Raw genomic sequence first — 17,025 nt, 5'->3', positions numbered from 1 at the left:
TAATCACTCGTTTGAAAAGATCAAAAGGTTGAAATTCTTACTTCTAAACACTCGAGAATGGGAGCCTATAGCTAAGTTTACAATCTTACAAATTCTTGTGCAATTTTTGATATTGTGGTAAGTGAACCAATTGAATTGAACCAAGACAATGATGAACTCGACTACGAATAAATTACAGCGACGTAACGTATGTAAATTACGTACCAGAAACACTTTTATTTTAATGAAAAAGGGCATTAACCTTTAAGGCCATTTTGAGCAGCGTACACAAATCTGCATGCTTTAGAAAGCAGCGAGCGAGTTTGGAATATTTATTGTATTAATTTTCTTGTGAGATGGTTGGTCTAGGTTTGTGTAAAGTTTCAAGTTGATTGGGTTATTTTACACCGTGAACGGGGCTTCGTCGTTTGACCTAAATTTTCGCGGTTTTCATCGACCCGTGACCGCACCTAGGCCGCATTTCAAACTCTTGCAATTTTCTCAAAAAATAAAATACCTTGAAACTTTAAAATATGATTTTCGAAAATAGTTAATCCAAGGATATCTTCAGACGAAATATCAGAAATTCGACCTTGTGGTCGCTGAAATGCATTTCTCGATTCTTACAGGCAGCCGCTCTTAAGTGACACTTGCTCAAAGTATATCTTTAAGAGGGTTAAGAAGCTTGTTTGTTATTCAAATCACTCCGGCCCGATATCGGCACAAGCCATGACATGATTAAGCAAGATTAAAAATAGCTTGATTTTTTTTATAACCAAATGAAATATTTTATGACAAACTGACGTTGCAATATAAAAAACACAATAATTAACGATATTACAGTAGTGCACAGATCAATAGCTTTATACCTAATATATATGGGTAAGTAACTCTTATTCAAATACCGGGGGCGGGGGGGGGGGGGGGGGAGTGGGGTACTCCCTTATATAAGCTGGTATGTGCGGCCCTAAAGGGTATGGTTTTAAGGGCCGTTTTGGTCTGAAAGTCTGAAAATGGGTTTAAATTTCAGAGGATAGGTCTGAAAAAAATGCCGGAATATGACATATTTTGGACTGAAAAATAGGGTCAGGGTTTGGACAGCCGCGCAGCATACTCCACCAAAAATTCAGACTAGTAACTCCCCCCCCCCCCCCCGGCTCAAATACATATAGTTCTAGCTGGGTGGGTTTAGAGATGTGTTCAAATTTCAAGTTGGCTTTTGATTTATAGCAGGAGATACTTAGACAAGTTCCGACTTTTTGATATGGAAAATTCTTCAATTTGATACATTTTATTACTTCTTTCTTAACAAATATCGTATGTTGTCAGTACTCGCACAACCAGCGGAACCGAAAGTGCATTTATGTCTCCTCTCTTTGGTTGTGAGCGGGAACATTAGCAGCCAATAGCCAAGCTTATAGCCAAGCGTTTTTTACTAGAGAGCTACCGTATAAACCTTAGAAGCAGAACACAAACTCGCCCTGGGATTAAATTTTGGTCAAATTATAAACGCAATCGTGATTTGTTTCCCCACGTTTATGCACAAAGAACTTTCTCGTCGGCGCCATCTAACTGATCGTTCCAGTACTATTCTAAAGCGGTGGGTTTTAACTCTAAGTACGTCATCTCTGTTCTTTACGGTTCCGACAAATTGGATGTCACATCACCTGATATATCAATAAAATTGGTATTGCGTCCCAAAACAACAATACATGTACAATTCGCCGAATACAAAGTTAAGAATTTGTTTTGAAAAAACAAAAAACAAACATGCAAACAAACAAACAAACAGTACCGGACTTCACAAGTCACATTGAGGAACTCAAGGATCGAAACCACCTCAGACAGCATAATAAACAGCACCACGGGAAATAACTGCTGAACAAATTTTGTTGGGATCTCATCCCGTTAGAATCACCACAGAGGAAAGTGCTGTTAGAAAGTTTTCAAACGTTAAGCTGTCATGCTCAATTTAGCCGAGCTCATACGCCGCCTGACATTACCTTTGGCGAACTCTGATACAAATGTGGAGTAGCCGTCGTTGTCTCTATCAGTTCCCTGTATTCATATTCTTGCTTTAGTGATAAGATTTAGATGTTAGTAAGTGAAGCGGTACGATTATTAATATTTGAACCTGAGGAAACCATTGAAACAGTATTGGACTTTTCACATGAAATTTGTAATATTGGGTGATGTTGAACAGCGGAATAAAACTGAACGGGGCAAAATCAGAGCTTCAACTTGTCCACTCACTGATAATCCGGCATGGAAGTTTAGTTCATGAACAGAAAGCTTTTAAGGTTTTCTAGGAAAATCGAACTAAAACGTTCAGAAGCTGTTGATGTTTGCCTAAAGAAAAGGAAATGGAAACGGACATGAAATATTAAAGTACAATACATGTGTTGTGAAATTGAAGGGACTACTAAAATTTTCCGCTTGTTTTAGCTACGCTGGATGTTCCGCGGAATCGTTCAGTTGACCTGTGATTTTAAGGCTTATGATAAGTATTTTAAATCTTTTCACTGTCTAGTTAAGCAATAAATTAATCAGATATTAAGCTTCGACTGTTCTAGATCCCAGCGTTGTGACTATCATCATTAAAAAGGAATACTTCTTCCGTCAGTTAAGATCGCTCAGAAGAAGCTTGCCATTCACATACCTTCGCCTGCCCTGGTTTTAAATTCTGTAGCGTATACGTACTCAAGAATCAGTGTTAAGGAGGCCAAAATTTTTCTTCGCTACCGTGCGAACGACTAAAGACGGTGAGCTGGTTTCAGTCCCCCATGTCGGAAAATCTAAACTTTTTGATTCGGTTTTTCGTAAATCTCTTGCTCGCTTCTCATAAGCCGTCAGTTTTAAAACTAATAGCTCTGCTGGCATTATACGCTACTTTGAAACCACTGATAATAAATCGTACACCTTGTTAAATATTACACTTCCTCCAATAGAACAGATTCAACAGATTCGTTACTCAGTTTCTAGTCAAGTAACTCTTAAACATTCAGAGCCATACAATAAATCCTTTATTGACCAAGTCTGTTCAGTAAAGGTAGCTGGTTATTGGACTCGATTTTCACAAGAACTTTCACTTGTGAACTTCGACGTCTTCTCGGCCCATAAAACGCTGTAAAGAACTTGTCCATTACCTAGCTATCTCAGTTGGCCGAACAAGCTTGCCTGACCTGACTTCACTGGTTGTGTTCTGGTCCAATATGTGAAAATCGTGATGTTGTTCCATGCGTTTCAAAGCTTTTTAAGAGTTTAATCCTCAACAGACAATGGAGAGCCATTGGGATTCCAAAAAGTACATGGTGGCAAGCGTCGTTCCTCGAGTAAATACTTATTGCTTAATCCACACATAAACGACAATGAAAGCAATCAAAAAGGCTTTTTCTATTTTGGTTGTGTTCTGGTCCAATATGTGAAAATCGTGATGTTGTTCCAGGCGTTTCAAAGCTTTTTAAGAGTTTAATCCTCAACAGACAATGGAGAGCCATTGGGATTCCAAAAAGTACATGGTGGCAAGCGTCGTTCCTCGAGTAAATACTTATTGCTTAATCCACACATAAACGACAATGAAAGCAATCAAAAAGGCTATTTTCTTCCATAGTGCAGTCTGTGGCTTTTATGATGTCCTGTCGCCCTTTTAAAAACCCTCTGTTTTATTCTTTTTTTTTTTTGCCGTCCAAACAGAGGAAACTAATCTTCGTTTTCAATAAAACAGTTAGTTAGTTCATATCCGCGATCAGGACACGCAACAGTCATTCATTTGACGCAACACCGTCAACCCAAACCCACAACACGCAACAGTCATAATAATTAAGAATTTTAATGGAGATAAATCAACAAAATATTTTGGCCTATTTTCCAAAGGCAACGGAAATCTCAGTGCCTTCTAAAATTCCGTTGACATTTTTCAGTCAATTATTCCACAGCTGACATCAAGCAGGTCTAGCTGAGGAAGACATATGGAAAAAACGAGTCAAAACCAATTCAACTACTAACACCGTTCTTTTACTGAAAGATAAAGGATGTTACGGTAACATGTCCTTCACTAAGAGATAGATAACGGAAGCCGGAAACATGAAAACATCCGAGCACAGTGAAAGAATTCCAACACCGTTATCTTAAAGCAATAACATGATTAAGCTGACCTAAACAGAAGTTAATAAAAAGGTTTATTTTTGTAACAGTTTTATTGCGACATGTTGACGTAGGTTGCAATATCAAACTTGTTACGATGTAACGGTAAAGTTCCTCTTTTCAAGATAAAATGTCGATATTGTTTGACGTAGCAGATCAACTTTGATCTAAGCTATGTGGGAGAGATTCAGAAGTGACCGATGAATGGCTAAATATAACCTCAATTTATTTGTTTCCGTGTTAATGCCACGCAATAAGTGAATAAGCAATACACGAGTGTTTATTTTTTTCTTGTTTCTAATAATTAATACAGAACTTTGCTCATATCATAACAAACTATGGAATTATAACTGTACTTTGCCTGTGTTATCGATATTTTCTGTTAATATATAACTTACTCTTTTAAGTATATTACCTTGCTTTGAACTTCAAGGTGTCAAATATTCATTCAAAAAAACAAAAACCCTAGATATCACTTGGAAATCTATCAGCAGCAGTGAAAGAAATGTGATGTTTTGTTTTAAAGCCTGGTGAATAAATGGTAGATGAATTTTTCAGTCACTGACACAGCCATACTCGGAAAAAGAAAATCTGATCGAGTGGAACTGAGCTATTCTGAAAAAGCCAGGAATACTTCCAACTGAAGGAATTACTCTTGGATATACTTTTTCCGTGACAACCGGCCGGCGGAGGTGAACATCTTGAGCTTTCTTATCTAGGAAAAATGTTCCACTAGCTTGCTTTTAGCACAGTAGAAAAAAAAAAGCAAACCAACGAAAGCTTTATGTCCAAGAAAAGAGCTCATAAAAGGAGATTGCAGACGCCAATCTTAGTTCGAATTTACTCATCCTAAGTTCGACTCTATAAGGATCGCTTGGCATCACGGTACGTGAGAAGAATGGAGTCTTCTGCAGTTTAAATGTCTTGGGCATGTTTGACTGGGTCATTCACCAGAGAGAGAGAGTCAACTCGGAGAGGATAGAATTTTATTAAACTATTGAACAAACCCAATTGTCACCGGCGTTGTGTCGAAAAAGCACAGACCATCGAAAGCAATTGGAAAAGGCTTTGTCAGTCAATCGAAGTCTAAACTTTTCCCTCCTTTTCAACATTGTAGTAATTTGAACAAAGCCGTAATTGCATGTGAAGGAATCCCATGAGTCAAACAAAAATCTCGGATATTACTCAGCAAAATAACTTATTCACAAACCAATTGAAAGTACTTAAAAGAACGGCTCCAAGAAGCTTTCATTTAAATTTAATTCACAAGAAAAGTTCTCTAAAAACGTGTTTAGTACAATAAGCAGTGTAGAGGCTTACAAAAGACAGATTTTTTATCACCCCATTCAATCGCAATATCTGATGGAGAATGATAATAGATAAAGAAATAGTCAGTATGATCCCAGGGAAATCATACTCATTGCAAGTTTAGAAAATATCGATCGATCACATAACTCAAAGATTAGCACTGTCACGAGAAATTGAACTTTGATCACCGCTTGTGGTCTAGGAGTTCTCATCATACGTATATTGGGCCAACAGCATCTATATCAGATCTATTAGGCAATATTGCATTCAAAAACAGACCTTGTTTAAGTTTTAATTAGAAATATTCGTGAACGAGTATTGTGGACAGGTTGCGTATTTGTACGATAGTGGAAGATATCAACACCTGAATTAAAAAGTAATAACATCGTTATCACACTTAGTCTTTTAGATTAAAGCCGCTTTTTGAATTATTCAAAATAGTTGTTTTCTTTTCATGTCTCAATTCAACGCAATTCTCTTGTTTCTTTAAATAGAGGAAAACACGAGTGCCTTCACACTCCCGCGACGTTGTGTAAGACTTCTGTTTCAGTAATTTCACGGTTTCTTTTTGCCTTTGTTAACTGTTGAACCGAGAAAGAGAAATGATCCTTCTTTCGTCATAAAACAAACAATAAAATATTGCTTTCAGGTCGCCTTCACCGCCATGCACGCGACCGCAATTAAGTGGAAATATCAGCCTTCAAATTGAATGTGCTTTTGTTTATAAAAACATGATCATTAAGTACCGAATTACGTCTTTAAACTTTAACCCCCCACATTTGTAAAGATCAAAGCGCTTCTGAATCGTATAAAAGGAAGGAGCTGTGCGTAGGTTTTTCACTGCAGCCAAGTAGGCTCCGTCTAAACACAAAAGATCCTGCAGATCGACTTCAAGCAATCGCGCTGTACTGTTCTTGAGTTCTTATCTACTGCTTTGATAAGGTATGGCCAAGTTCCTTAGAATTTCTTGGTATTAATCTGCTGGTGTGAGGTTACTAGTACTATTCTTAAATCCCAGTGTTTAGTTTGTCAAATTCTTTTTAATTCTTTGCAAGTTGAATTTGTAACAAAAGGCAAGCAAACTCTATATTTGTAGTTTTAAGCAAACCTCTTGATTGTTAAAGACGTAAAAACTGTTAATTGTTTATACACTTCAATTTAAACCAGTATTTTTGGGATGTCTGTCCTTGGGAGACCTGTAGTACTAGCCGTTGTGAGCTAAGGAAAAGTTGTTCGTTTCTTTGTCTACTTGATTGTTGATTGAGTGATTAAAAAAAAAAGAAAGAAAGTAAAAGAAATGCATTTGTGCCCTAGGTTGACGTGGGAACGTAGTGACGTGGGGTAGACGTGTTGATCTTAACTATGGAGACCCGTTGCTGTTTTAAATAGCCGTGTTGTTTTTTAAAGTCGCATGCTTTACCTAGGCATATTGGGGTTCCAGAAAAGTCACATCATCTTACAACATCTTGAAATACGTAGTATTCCATCCAGGCGAGACAAAAACTCACTGACTTGACTTACTTGACTTATTTCCTTGACCTCAAGTGGGGAAAATAAATTTATGAACCCGGGACAACACTTACTGATGTCGGGAACTACTTACTGGTTCGTACAACCGAATCCACTGCTAATAAATGGTAGTTCAGAGTTTGGGCCATTTGCTAGGCTTGCTGCGTCATGGGAACTTATAAAACTGAAAGCTTCGTACAGCGGTGACAGCTGCTAACATTACTGTGTTAAAGTAAAGTTACCCAATCCAATCCAATCATATCCGAGTGTAGACTGAGCGCCTGCCAAATTTCGGCTCTCAAGTGTTTTTATCGCTTGTCTCAAAGTATCGTCCCTAACGACATAAAACACGACGTTTCAATGTACTAAGGCCAGCTTAACCTTCAACGCGTACGTCATTTAAAAACAGCCACCATGGTCTATAAATCTCTCAATGGTCTCGCCCCTGATTATTTGAAATCAATGTTTACTAATCGGAGTGCAATATCTACCTATTCTCTTAGGAATTATGAGGGCAAATTAGCTGTCCCACTCCCCTGCACCAATTTTCTAAAAACAGTTTCAGCTACAGTGGTGCGTTGCTGTGGAACAGCTTACCTATCAATCTGCGGCAAGCACAATCTCTTGCTAGTTTTAAATCCCGCTGTAGGGGTTTCCTCTTTGATAATGATTAAGTTAATTAATTCACACGGCATTCATGGAAAGCAGGCACTTTGTTATTATTTCTATTTTTGCTGTTATTAAATTTAATTTAGTAGTAGATTAGTATTTTAATAATATAATTAATGCAATTTTAGTATTTACATTAAGTCCTAAAGTTTTACCCGTGTATAAATAAAGTTAAATAATAAATAAATAAATAAATAAATAAATAAATAAATAAATAAATAAATAAATAAATAAATAAATAAATAAATAAATAAATAAATGAGGTCGACTGTGCTGTGCTTCCAGCCGGCAGTTTCACATTTTACCGCGGCACGTAAAACAACCTGTGTAACACAACCTGTAGAGCTGCCAGTTGAAGGGTGCTGTCACGTACTGAGATTTTTCTGAATTTTAATCAAAACTATTCAAAGATTTGACAAAGAACCTTTTGTCTAATGTGTAAATGGGAGAAAAATATTAAGTGATTTCTCTGAGGAAGAATAAACTATTATCAATGTTTTCGCGATTTCTCCGAAATACACTCAGGAAGAACTTCAAAATTTTTTCAAGTTGCAATCCATTTCCAGTTTAGCCATCCGCAGATAATTAAATGTAGTTTCTTTGGACTAGTAAGGTTACTTTTAACAAAACTGAACCATTTTTCAACGTTTCCATCGATGCAAATATATTTTTTGGCTGACTGAATCAAAGTGGGACGCTAAAAATAGGGGATACTGCCCCTTTAAGTACCGCAACATTTTTCAAACCTAGCAGCTAGAGAGAGCCATGGTTTATGCAGTTTTGTATTGGTCAATTCGACACGGTATGGACTTCAAGATAGTACTAAGTGACCTACCATTATTTCCACAGGTACAAAGAAAGTTACAGGCAACCCAAGAGCAATATGAGGGCAATAAGGTACGGCCAAAATCTTTATTCCATTGTTATACTTATTGCCCTTTACAGTTTTACGTTCCCTTGGACGACGGAGCAAACATCTCGCTCTGATCCTGACTTCCTCTCAGGTAGTCGAAAGGTCAGTCAATGTCACCTCAACAGTCCTTAGTAGGACTACACTACACTCACCCGCTTGATTATAATGTACGCACTTATGACATGACTTCTAGGTTCAAAACCATTTGCAGTTTTATCTGCGTTGTGAAAACAATAGCTAACTTAGCCACTAAGCTAAACCAATAGAGGGACTACCAACACATTACTTAACGACGATTTTGTTGCATTTTGGTCAAAACTGTTCCAATATTTGACAAACATCGGAAATAAAATTCTCTGAGGGAATTCTTCGAGGAAGAACAAACTATAATCATTCTGAAGCGATTTCTCTAAAGCACACAGGAAGAACTTGAAATACTGGTCAATTGTTTCAACTTGCAATTCATTTCCATCCAAGCCATATGCGGTCAAACATAATAAATACGGCTAGTTTCCGTGCACTAGTAGGATTATTGTTAACAAAACTGAACCGTTATTGTAAGGTTTCTAATAGGTGGCATTGCTTCTTTTAATTTTTTAGAGTGAAAACAATAAGACTAAGAGGATCGTACTCATCTGTTGCATTTTCTTCGTTTTACTTTTACAGGTTTCTTCTTGGTATTTTACTGATTATTGCCGTGTGTGAGGTGCGTCAAGCGTCTTCCTCTGCAGCATCTGCTCAGCAAGTCCTGGACACGCTCAGCTTGGAAAACTGTGATGAGCTCAAAGTCCGGTTAATGTGCTTCCAGCGTAGGTATCGCACATTTGACGGCACATGCAACAACCTTTGTAACATAACCAATGGAGCAGCAAATCAACCACATCAACGTTTCCCAGGCCTAAACCCACCCACTGAATACGAACAACCAGGCTTCCGACCTCGACGTCTCTCATCACTTATGCCACCAAATGGCATAGAAGTACCTCTTCCAAACGCCAGGGAAGTATCAAACACAGTATTTCAAAATACTACTACGAATAGGGGAGGACCCCCAGATTTCACTCATTTGACAATGACCTGGGGACAGTTCGTTGATCATGACGTCACCCTGACAGTATTGACCCCGAATGTGGATTGTGGGATCAACGATGCACCATGCGTTATAAACATCGAGAGTTGCACTGGAATAGATATCGAACCGGATCAAAGGCTGGCTTTTAATGAAAGTGCACAGTGCATTCCGCTTGTGCGTTCCGCTAGAAACGCTTATGGCGAACAGGTTATTATGTAATCTCCTTGCAGTAAATATATAACTAACTAACTAACTAAATAACTAACTAAATAAATAAATAAATAAATAAATAAATAAATAAATAAATAAATACATGAATTGAATGAATGAATGAATGAATGAATGAATGAATGAATGAATGAATGAATGAATGAATGAATGAATGAATGAATGAATGAATGAATGAATGAATTTATGAATAAATAAAAAGAATGTTAGCCCCTAACGCAGATTCGTCATTTATGTCGTAGACGAACGGAATCACTCCTTTAATGGATGGATCTCAAGTGTACGGTTCAGACGAAGAAACAGCGGAAAGCCTTCGTAACCCAAACGCAAATCTGGGACTTCTACTCGTTGAACCGTTCATTACCTCAGGAGGGCAATCTATACTTCCGCCTGCTGAAGACGACGAAGAAGAAGAAAGTTTCTGTAGATCACCTAATCCCGAAGAAAAACCTTGCTTTGTTGCTGGCGACGTTCGGGTAAATGAAAATCACGGTGAGAGAAGTTACCGCACTGCGTAAGATCTGCATTTGCTTTAGTAAAAATGGTGAACCAAGCTCATCCAAATGGTTCAAGGGGAGGATGAATTTATTCGATTAAAACATATACACTCGATTGCAAAAGCATTGACACCTAAAAATCATAAACCATGAACGATGTGACCCAACGGATTTGTGGATAGTGTTTAAAAATTAGCCCTTATTGGCCAACTTGATTCACCACGTGCAATTAATTTTGGTTATCAACCGTCGCACGAGAATAGAATGTTATGAAAATATATTTAGTACACTTATACCCACAAAGCCATTGAGTCTCATCGTTCACGGTTTATGCTTTTTAGGCGTCAACGTTTTTGCAATCGAGTGTATCTTGTTTGATGGTTTTTGCTCATTGCTCGTATTTTTCCTCGCCCCTTCGGGGCTCGGAAAAATACTACGCAACTCGCAAAATATCCTCGCGTATTATATGTAAAACCATTGAATAAGATATGTTTATTGCATGACTGGCTCCGGGAGCGGGCAAGATGAATTAAATCCTGTGATTGGCTTCGTGTGGGGGATTCAGTGCTCGCTCGGGATGTCCGTTGCCCGTTTTCTTGCATTCCAAGTTTAGTGCACGAACATTGCAAGCTTTTTTTGGTCAAGATGGTTTGGTATTTGACTTGTTCTTTTTTGTTAGTTCTTATGGAACTTAACTGATTGTCTTGGTCCACAATAACCCAAGAAGAAAATAAAAGAAAAAGTAAAGATAGGCCTGTTTGGGTAATATCCGGCCATCCTGACCGAACAATAATACCCCATATATGGATTGGTCGAAGCCCATTTCCTCCACTGCCTGTTTAAGGTTCAGCACACTGATTCTCCAGCTATTTGCAGATATTTTACCAAACTTTGGTAAACAAAACTTCAGACTGTTTTTTCTGAGAAGGAACTTTTACAAGCAAGGCTAAATAATATTCAGGAGCATATGTCATGACCGGCAGGTAAAAATTTGGACTTTGTCATCATGCGCAGAAGTGTCAGTCAGTCCTGTCTGAAACCTACCAGTGAGCCAGGCGTCTCCGTTCATACGATGTGCTTCGAGTGTTCTTGGCACCCTAAGACTTAATCAAAGAGGAATTGAAGTGTATGGAGATTAAGTGTCATTTCAAAAGCTCCAAAATGTCTTTATACTAACAGAAACCTAAAAGGCCGAAATGGTCAAGTTATGTTACAAATCACCACCTCGGTGCACTAAAACTGTCTTGATTGTCTCTGGTCACAGATGACAAAAACAACGACAACAACATCAACAGCAACAAACAAACAAAAAATACCCTAGAACAGATCACGAGTTTTTATTGTCAAGGCTGTTCAGTGGATTTCTTTATCGGTGTTCTGGAATTTTTTGGCAGCTTAGCTTAACCTTTTAAAGTCCAGCTGATCAAAATGCATATTCTCTTTATTAATCTACACATTTCTTTCGTTAATATTTGGAAGAATTTGTTTGAACAGTAAGATATTTTTTTCTCTTTGTTGATCCATGCTCGTGACCTAGAGGTTTGTTAAAGTATGATACAGTAGAAACCCGCGAGTAAGAACCTGTACTTTTTCTAGTCAGCCTTAACAGGTTTTTAAATAGATGGTACTTAACAGAAATGCAGGCTATATAGGTTCATATTTTCTTTATAAAAAAAATATATTATAGTGGCTGAGGAATCTAGTGGTACTGTCTAATGTACATAGTAATGCCATAATGTGTGCACTGGTAATTATGTCTTCTTTATTACCACCAAAACAAAAAGATGTGTCATAAAATGTTGGCATTTTCCTAGGCCAGAGAGCTTATTTTATTTTCCTTATAAATACTATTCTAAGTCCTGAAAATCAATTTTATAGTTTAAGAACCTGATTTAGATTTAAGGCTTAACAGGTACTTATCTAAAGGGCGTTCAAGTTAGAAATTTTAGCCTAACAGGTTCTTAAAATCCAGGTTCTTACTTGTGGGTTTTTACTGTATTGTAAGGAGAAGTGAGATACTGATCACTATTAGTATCATTTTCAACAACAACAATAAAAAAAAGATTCAAATCCCCCCTCCGACATCACGTTTTCCCGGTTTAAGATAGGTTCTAGGTCCCTTAGTCCTGTAAATGCTTACCTTACACCAAGCTAGTTTCTCATAACTATCACCAAATGCTTTGAGACTGGTCGTTATAATGCCAATTTACCGTCTGTTTTAGCTTTGATGGCAATGCACACTTTGTGGGTACGCGAACATAATCGTATAGCCTTGGAACTCCACGTATTGAATCCCACATGGTCTAACGACAGACTGTTTGAAGAGGCACGTAGAATCGTCATCGCCGAGATACAGCACATCACCTACAATGAGTGGCTTGCAGTACTCATTCCTGATCCAAACCGGGTAAGACCTGTGACTTGGATAACTGTTTTGCATTCTAGGAGGCGCCGTCCTTAAAGGGGAAGTATCACGCAAATTTGATGTCATTTCAAAACCCAAAAATGTTTGTATGAAAACAGAAACAAAAAAACAATTGTCTAGTTTTGTTATAAATTATCACCCGAAAGCAATAAAACTGTCGATACGTGCCCCTGGCCAGAGACAGAGTAGGACGGAATGGATTGAAACTTGAAAAATGTTAGGCTAATGTTTTTCAAGTTTTCGTATTTTTATTTCCAAAATGCGCTAGAACAGAGTACGGGTTGTTCCTGTCAAGAATTGAGTTGATTTCTCTCCTCTCGTTGTTTCTAGAATTATTTTGTAGCTAAGTGAAGGTCTTATTTCACCATTTTTAACAAAAGAGGTCAAAAACCCCATGATACTTCCCCTTTTAAATTAAGTACAAATATATGAGCTACTAATTAAAAATGTTTTCCTCAAACATAAATCATACTATTTATGTATATTTTTTATTACAGAGGGAAAGCGCAGGTATTTTACCCTTGACACAGGGATTCTTTGAAGAATACGACCCCACCGTGTTGCTACGATTGTTTAACGTCTTCTCTACAGCCGCTTTGAGGTTTGGCCACACTCTGATTCGAGACCAGTTTGAACTGCTGGCTAGAGGGGTCGCTTTTCAGAACCAACCAGAACCTGTACTTACCAGAGACTTTTTTAACCCGGCCCTGTTTTATGAAGAAATCGCAGCCGGCGGAAGGTTAAATAGCCCTTACGGATTAATCTTGAGAGGACTGGTTGGAAGGCTAGCTCAGCAAATTGATGGGTACGTAAGATATTTTACTTCTGCTCGTGGCGACTTTGAACCCCAAAACATTTTTAGTAATTGAGCAAAAGCCATTTAACTTCTTGAGTTTTTAAAGAAAAATAGAAGCTTTTCTTTTAGTAAAATTTAGTGTTTTTACCTCATGCATGTTAGTGTTCCTCTATTGGTTTTAATTACTTTCTTTTTGTTCAATTTTGGCACTTTTCTGAAGGTTTAGGAAAATAATGAAATCAAATTTGGGTGACTTCACTTCCTGTAAAGCTTTCAGTTGGTACGAAAGGTGGTCAACATTTTATTATCAGCATCATTTTTCTTAACAGCCAATATCTGGGTCGCCGGTATGACTGTAAATGGCAAACATATGGCCATTTTGTTCTGAATTTGAGTTCGAGTCATAAACGTACTCTCAAGAGATTTTAAATGACCCCAGCTTTAAATCACCAGGTTTTTGTGGTTGTTTTCTGTTAATACTATAGGTGTAATCCTTATTTTGTACATAACACCTTAATTTATTTACATTAGCTAATAAGATATAAATATACTAATAAAAATTTCTCTTGAAGACGCTTTGTACCGGCCGTAAAAGAGCGACTTATCTTCGAAGGCCCGGGTGACGGCATCGTTGGTGATCTTCCCGCTATAAACCTACAGCGTGCTCGAGAGCATGGCATACCGGGATACGTCAAGTTCCGAGAGGCGTGTGGAAAACCATTAGCTGTTCGTTTTTCTGACATTTTGGACACAATCAATCAGGCGGACATAAATAATCTCAAACTGGTCTACCCCGCTGTAACGGACATTGACGTGTTTGTTGGCTTGATGCTTGAAAGGCCAATAGCTGGCAGCACGATGGGTTTCACCCTTACCTGCATCCTGGAACGGCAGTTCAAAGATCTACGCTTTGGTGACCGTTTTTGGTACGAAAGAGACGACCACCAGACAGGGTTTACACCAGAGCAGCTGGCCGAAATACGAAAGAGCACCATCGCACGAATAATATGTGATAATGCAAACGATGTGGTCAACATTCAGAGAAAGGCTTTTATGCAAGGTACCAATTCGGCTGGAGACAATCCCCGAATTTTCTGCGATGAACTGGATTTCGTTAACTTGAACGTGTTTAGAGAAGGTAAAACTCTTTTTTTTTGTTTTTGTTTTCCTTGTTGTTGTTCTTTTTGCAAGCATTGGTTCCATTACTATTTGTTGTTTGGTAAAGGTTCACAAGAGTTCATAGATAAGAAATGCATCAAATTTATATTTAATCCTGCGGATTTAGGGTGAGTGTGTTAAAACCAAAAACAAAGCTAATACTCTAGCCAATAACAGTGAACGAAACCAGTGAAAAAAATGTAAAAGAATGCTGCTGCTCTCGATATTCTTTTCTTTTCTGTTTTCGTGATTTTGCATCGTTTAGTTTGATTGGTGTGCAATCGATATCGCTAACTGAAGTAACTGAATCAAATTGAATATCATATTTATCCGATTCATTTCCTGCTACATGTTAAACTATTAACAACAACGACAACAACAACAAAAAAAAACAAACACTTATTATGTTATCGAAAGTCTTTTTGGAACTCTACACGTGCCTTGAACCTAATGCAAATTAGCAAAAACATAGCTTTTGCTCATTAACAATAGGTCCGGCACTATTGTAAAGTGCGTCGTTTGAACCGGGCCTTAAGTTTTTACCAGCTAGGTCGTCACCCTCTAAATACCACTCTAAGCAGCTGGCGGCGAAGAACAAGTTTGGGCGAAGAACAAGTTTGGGCGCAGCTTAAGTTTTACATTCGCGCACACACAATACAATAAAACCCCACGAGTAAGAACTGTACGTTAGCCTAGAATTTATCAGTTAGACCCCCTCAAAACAAGAGCCTGTTGACCCTAAAATTTGAAACAGGCCACTACTTTCTAAAATCTAAAAAATGTGTGCACTTTGGCAAATATATCAATTGACATTTACTTATTATAGTCATTTTGATGTGAATTTTTTAATTCTGTATTTACATTTTATTCAAATTTTATATAAGGGATAGGAAAAATACTGGCTGCTGCATAGGGGACGGAGGCCGAATACCACTAAATTCTACTATCTACAATGTGATTTTTTTCTTCAGAAAATAAGAACCTGTTTAAGAACTTACCTAGATAGCCTAAATTTCTGTTAATTACCATTTATGTCAGAACCTGTTTAGGCTAAATTTTAAAATGGAAGGTTCTTGCTCGCGGGGTTTTACTGTACAACCAGCTGCACAGGCCTACCCTGAGAATAAAGTCTTTGTAGAAAAATATCACTTACCGAAAGCCTTGATTAGTTAGAATACGCTGTGAAAATCTGTTAAAATAACCTGATGTTATCTCTTTCTTTCTAAAGGAGCTGATGAGCCAGCCGAGGGTGCTGACGGTGCTGTCGGTATTTAGACGCAGGGACAACCAGCTTGTTTACTCCTAGCAGACGACAAGTCGTTTTTTCTGGCGTAATTAATATGATGTAAACTCTCGAGCATAACGAACGATAATTATTCGTCTTTGTAACAACCTGTCAATAATTTAATAATTTGAGGCTGAAAGGGGTATCTGGAGTACCTTGTTCGCCTGTTTAAGATAAAATAAAATAAGATTGAACTTTGCAATTTGGTCTGGCTAGATGGTTAGTGTCCAAGACGAAAATAGAGTTTACAGTTTAATTTATCGGGGCAGAGTTATTTAGACATACTTTAACCACGAAAATGTTTTAACTTATAATTTTCATGCAAGAAAAAAAAAACAACTTTCAGACGATTTCTTGGCACATTTCAGATAGTTTATTTCTGGGAATTTCGGACTCAGCACTCTGAGAGGACACAGCAGGGTAATTCAGAAATAGTGGTAATTCAGACACAGCACCATTAGACAGCTTGAGTTCGAACACAGCAACTTATAGGATATATTTCTAGCAAAAAAGCACAAAACAGAGTAAAACTGAGTGCAAAGAAGCTAACCCCGCGTATAAACGAATGTTCGGTTTATCAACAAAGTTGATAACTAAAGGCAAACTGGCCACCGTAACCAAAGAGATTCGAGACAGTGCTGACATTTCGAGCGTTAGCCCCTCGTCAGAGCGAATGGATTCGTTTCTACTCCCCACAGACACAGCACCACAGTTTCTTTAGAAACTAACCTCTAACCTTACAAACGGTTGTTCATTTTGTGCTCGCGATATTACTTCACATTTGAACATTTCCATAAACCCAGCTTGTTTTAAAATTTTTACCCCTCCCCCCTTCTCCGATAATGCTCTCTATGGACTATACGGGAAGGCTCCACCCTAAAGGGTACGTTCTTCAAGTCGTAGGTTTTATAAAAGTGTAGGGATTTCACGATCTGAAGTTTAGCAACGGGTAAGGAAAACTTAAAATGACCTTAATTTCAAAGTACCTCGAACAGATCCACCGAAAAGAAATGCATTTTTTTTTACTGTAGGTAGGCGGGAAG

The 17,025-nt window shown here is 37.9% G+C and overlaps 1 protein-coding gene across 1 annotated transcript; it reads left to right on the top strand.

The window, feature by feature from the left end:
• Positions 1–6,161: 6,161 nt before the first annotated feature.
• LOC146463002 (peroxidasin homolog) lies at positions 6,162–16,184 on the top strand. The gene is made up of 8 exons (XM_085084941.1): positions 6,162–6,372; positions 8,458–8,505; positions 9,188–9,800; positions 10,064–10,313; positions 12,541–12,725; positions 13,241–13,548; positions 14,112–14,677; positions 15,926–16,184. The coding sequence occupies exons 2-8, from the start codon at positions 8,492–8,494 to the stop codon at positions 15,970–15,972; spliced, it is 1,983 nt and encodes a 660-aa protein (XP_084941067.1). The 5' UTR covers positions 6,162–6,372; positions 8,458–8,491; the 3' UTR covers positions 15,973–16,184.
• Positions 16,185–17,025: the final 841 nt, after the last annotated feature.

Source organism: Pavona decussata, unplaced genomic scaffold (genome assembly GCF_977016875.1).
Source record: "Pavona decussata unplaced genomic scaffold, jaPavDecu1.1 SCAFFOLD_182, whole genome shotgun sequence".
In the NCBI taxonomy this organism is placed as follows: domain Eukaryota; kingdom Metazoa; phylum Cnidaria; class Anthozoa; order Scleractinia; family Agariciidae; genus Pavona; species Pavona decussata.
Note: the sequence above shows the minus strand (reverse complement) of the source record. Positions and strands in the feature narration are given on the sequence as shown.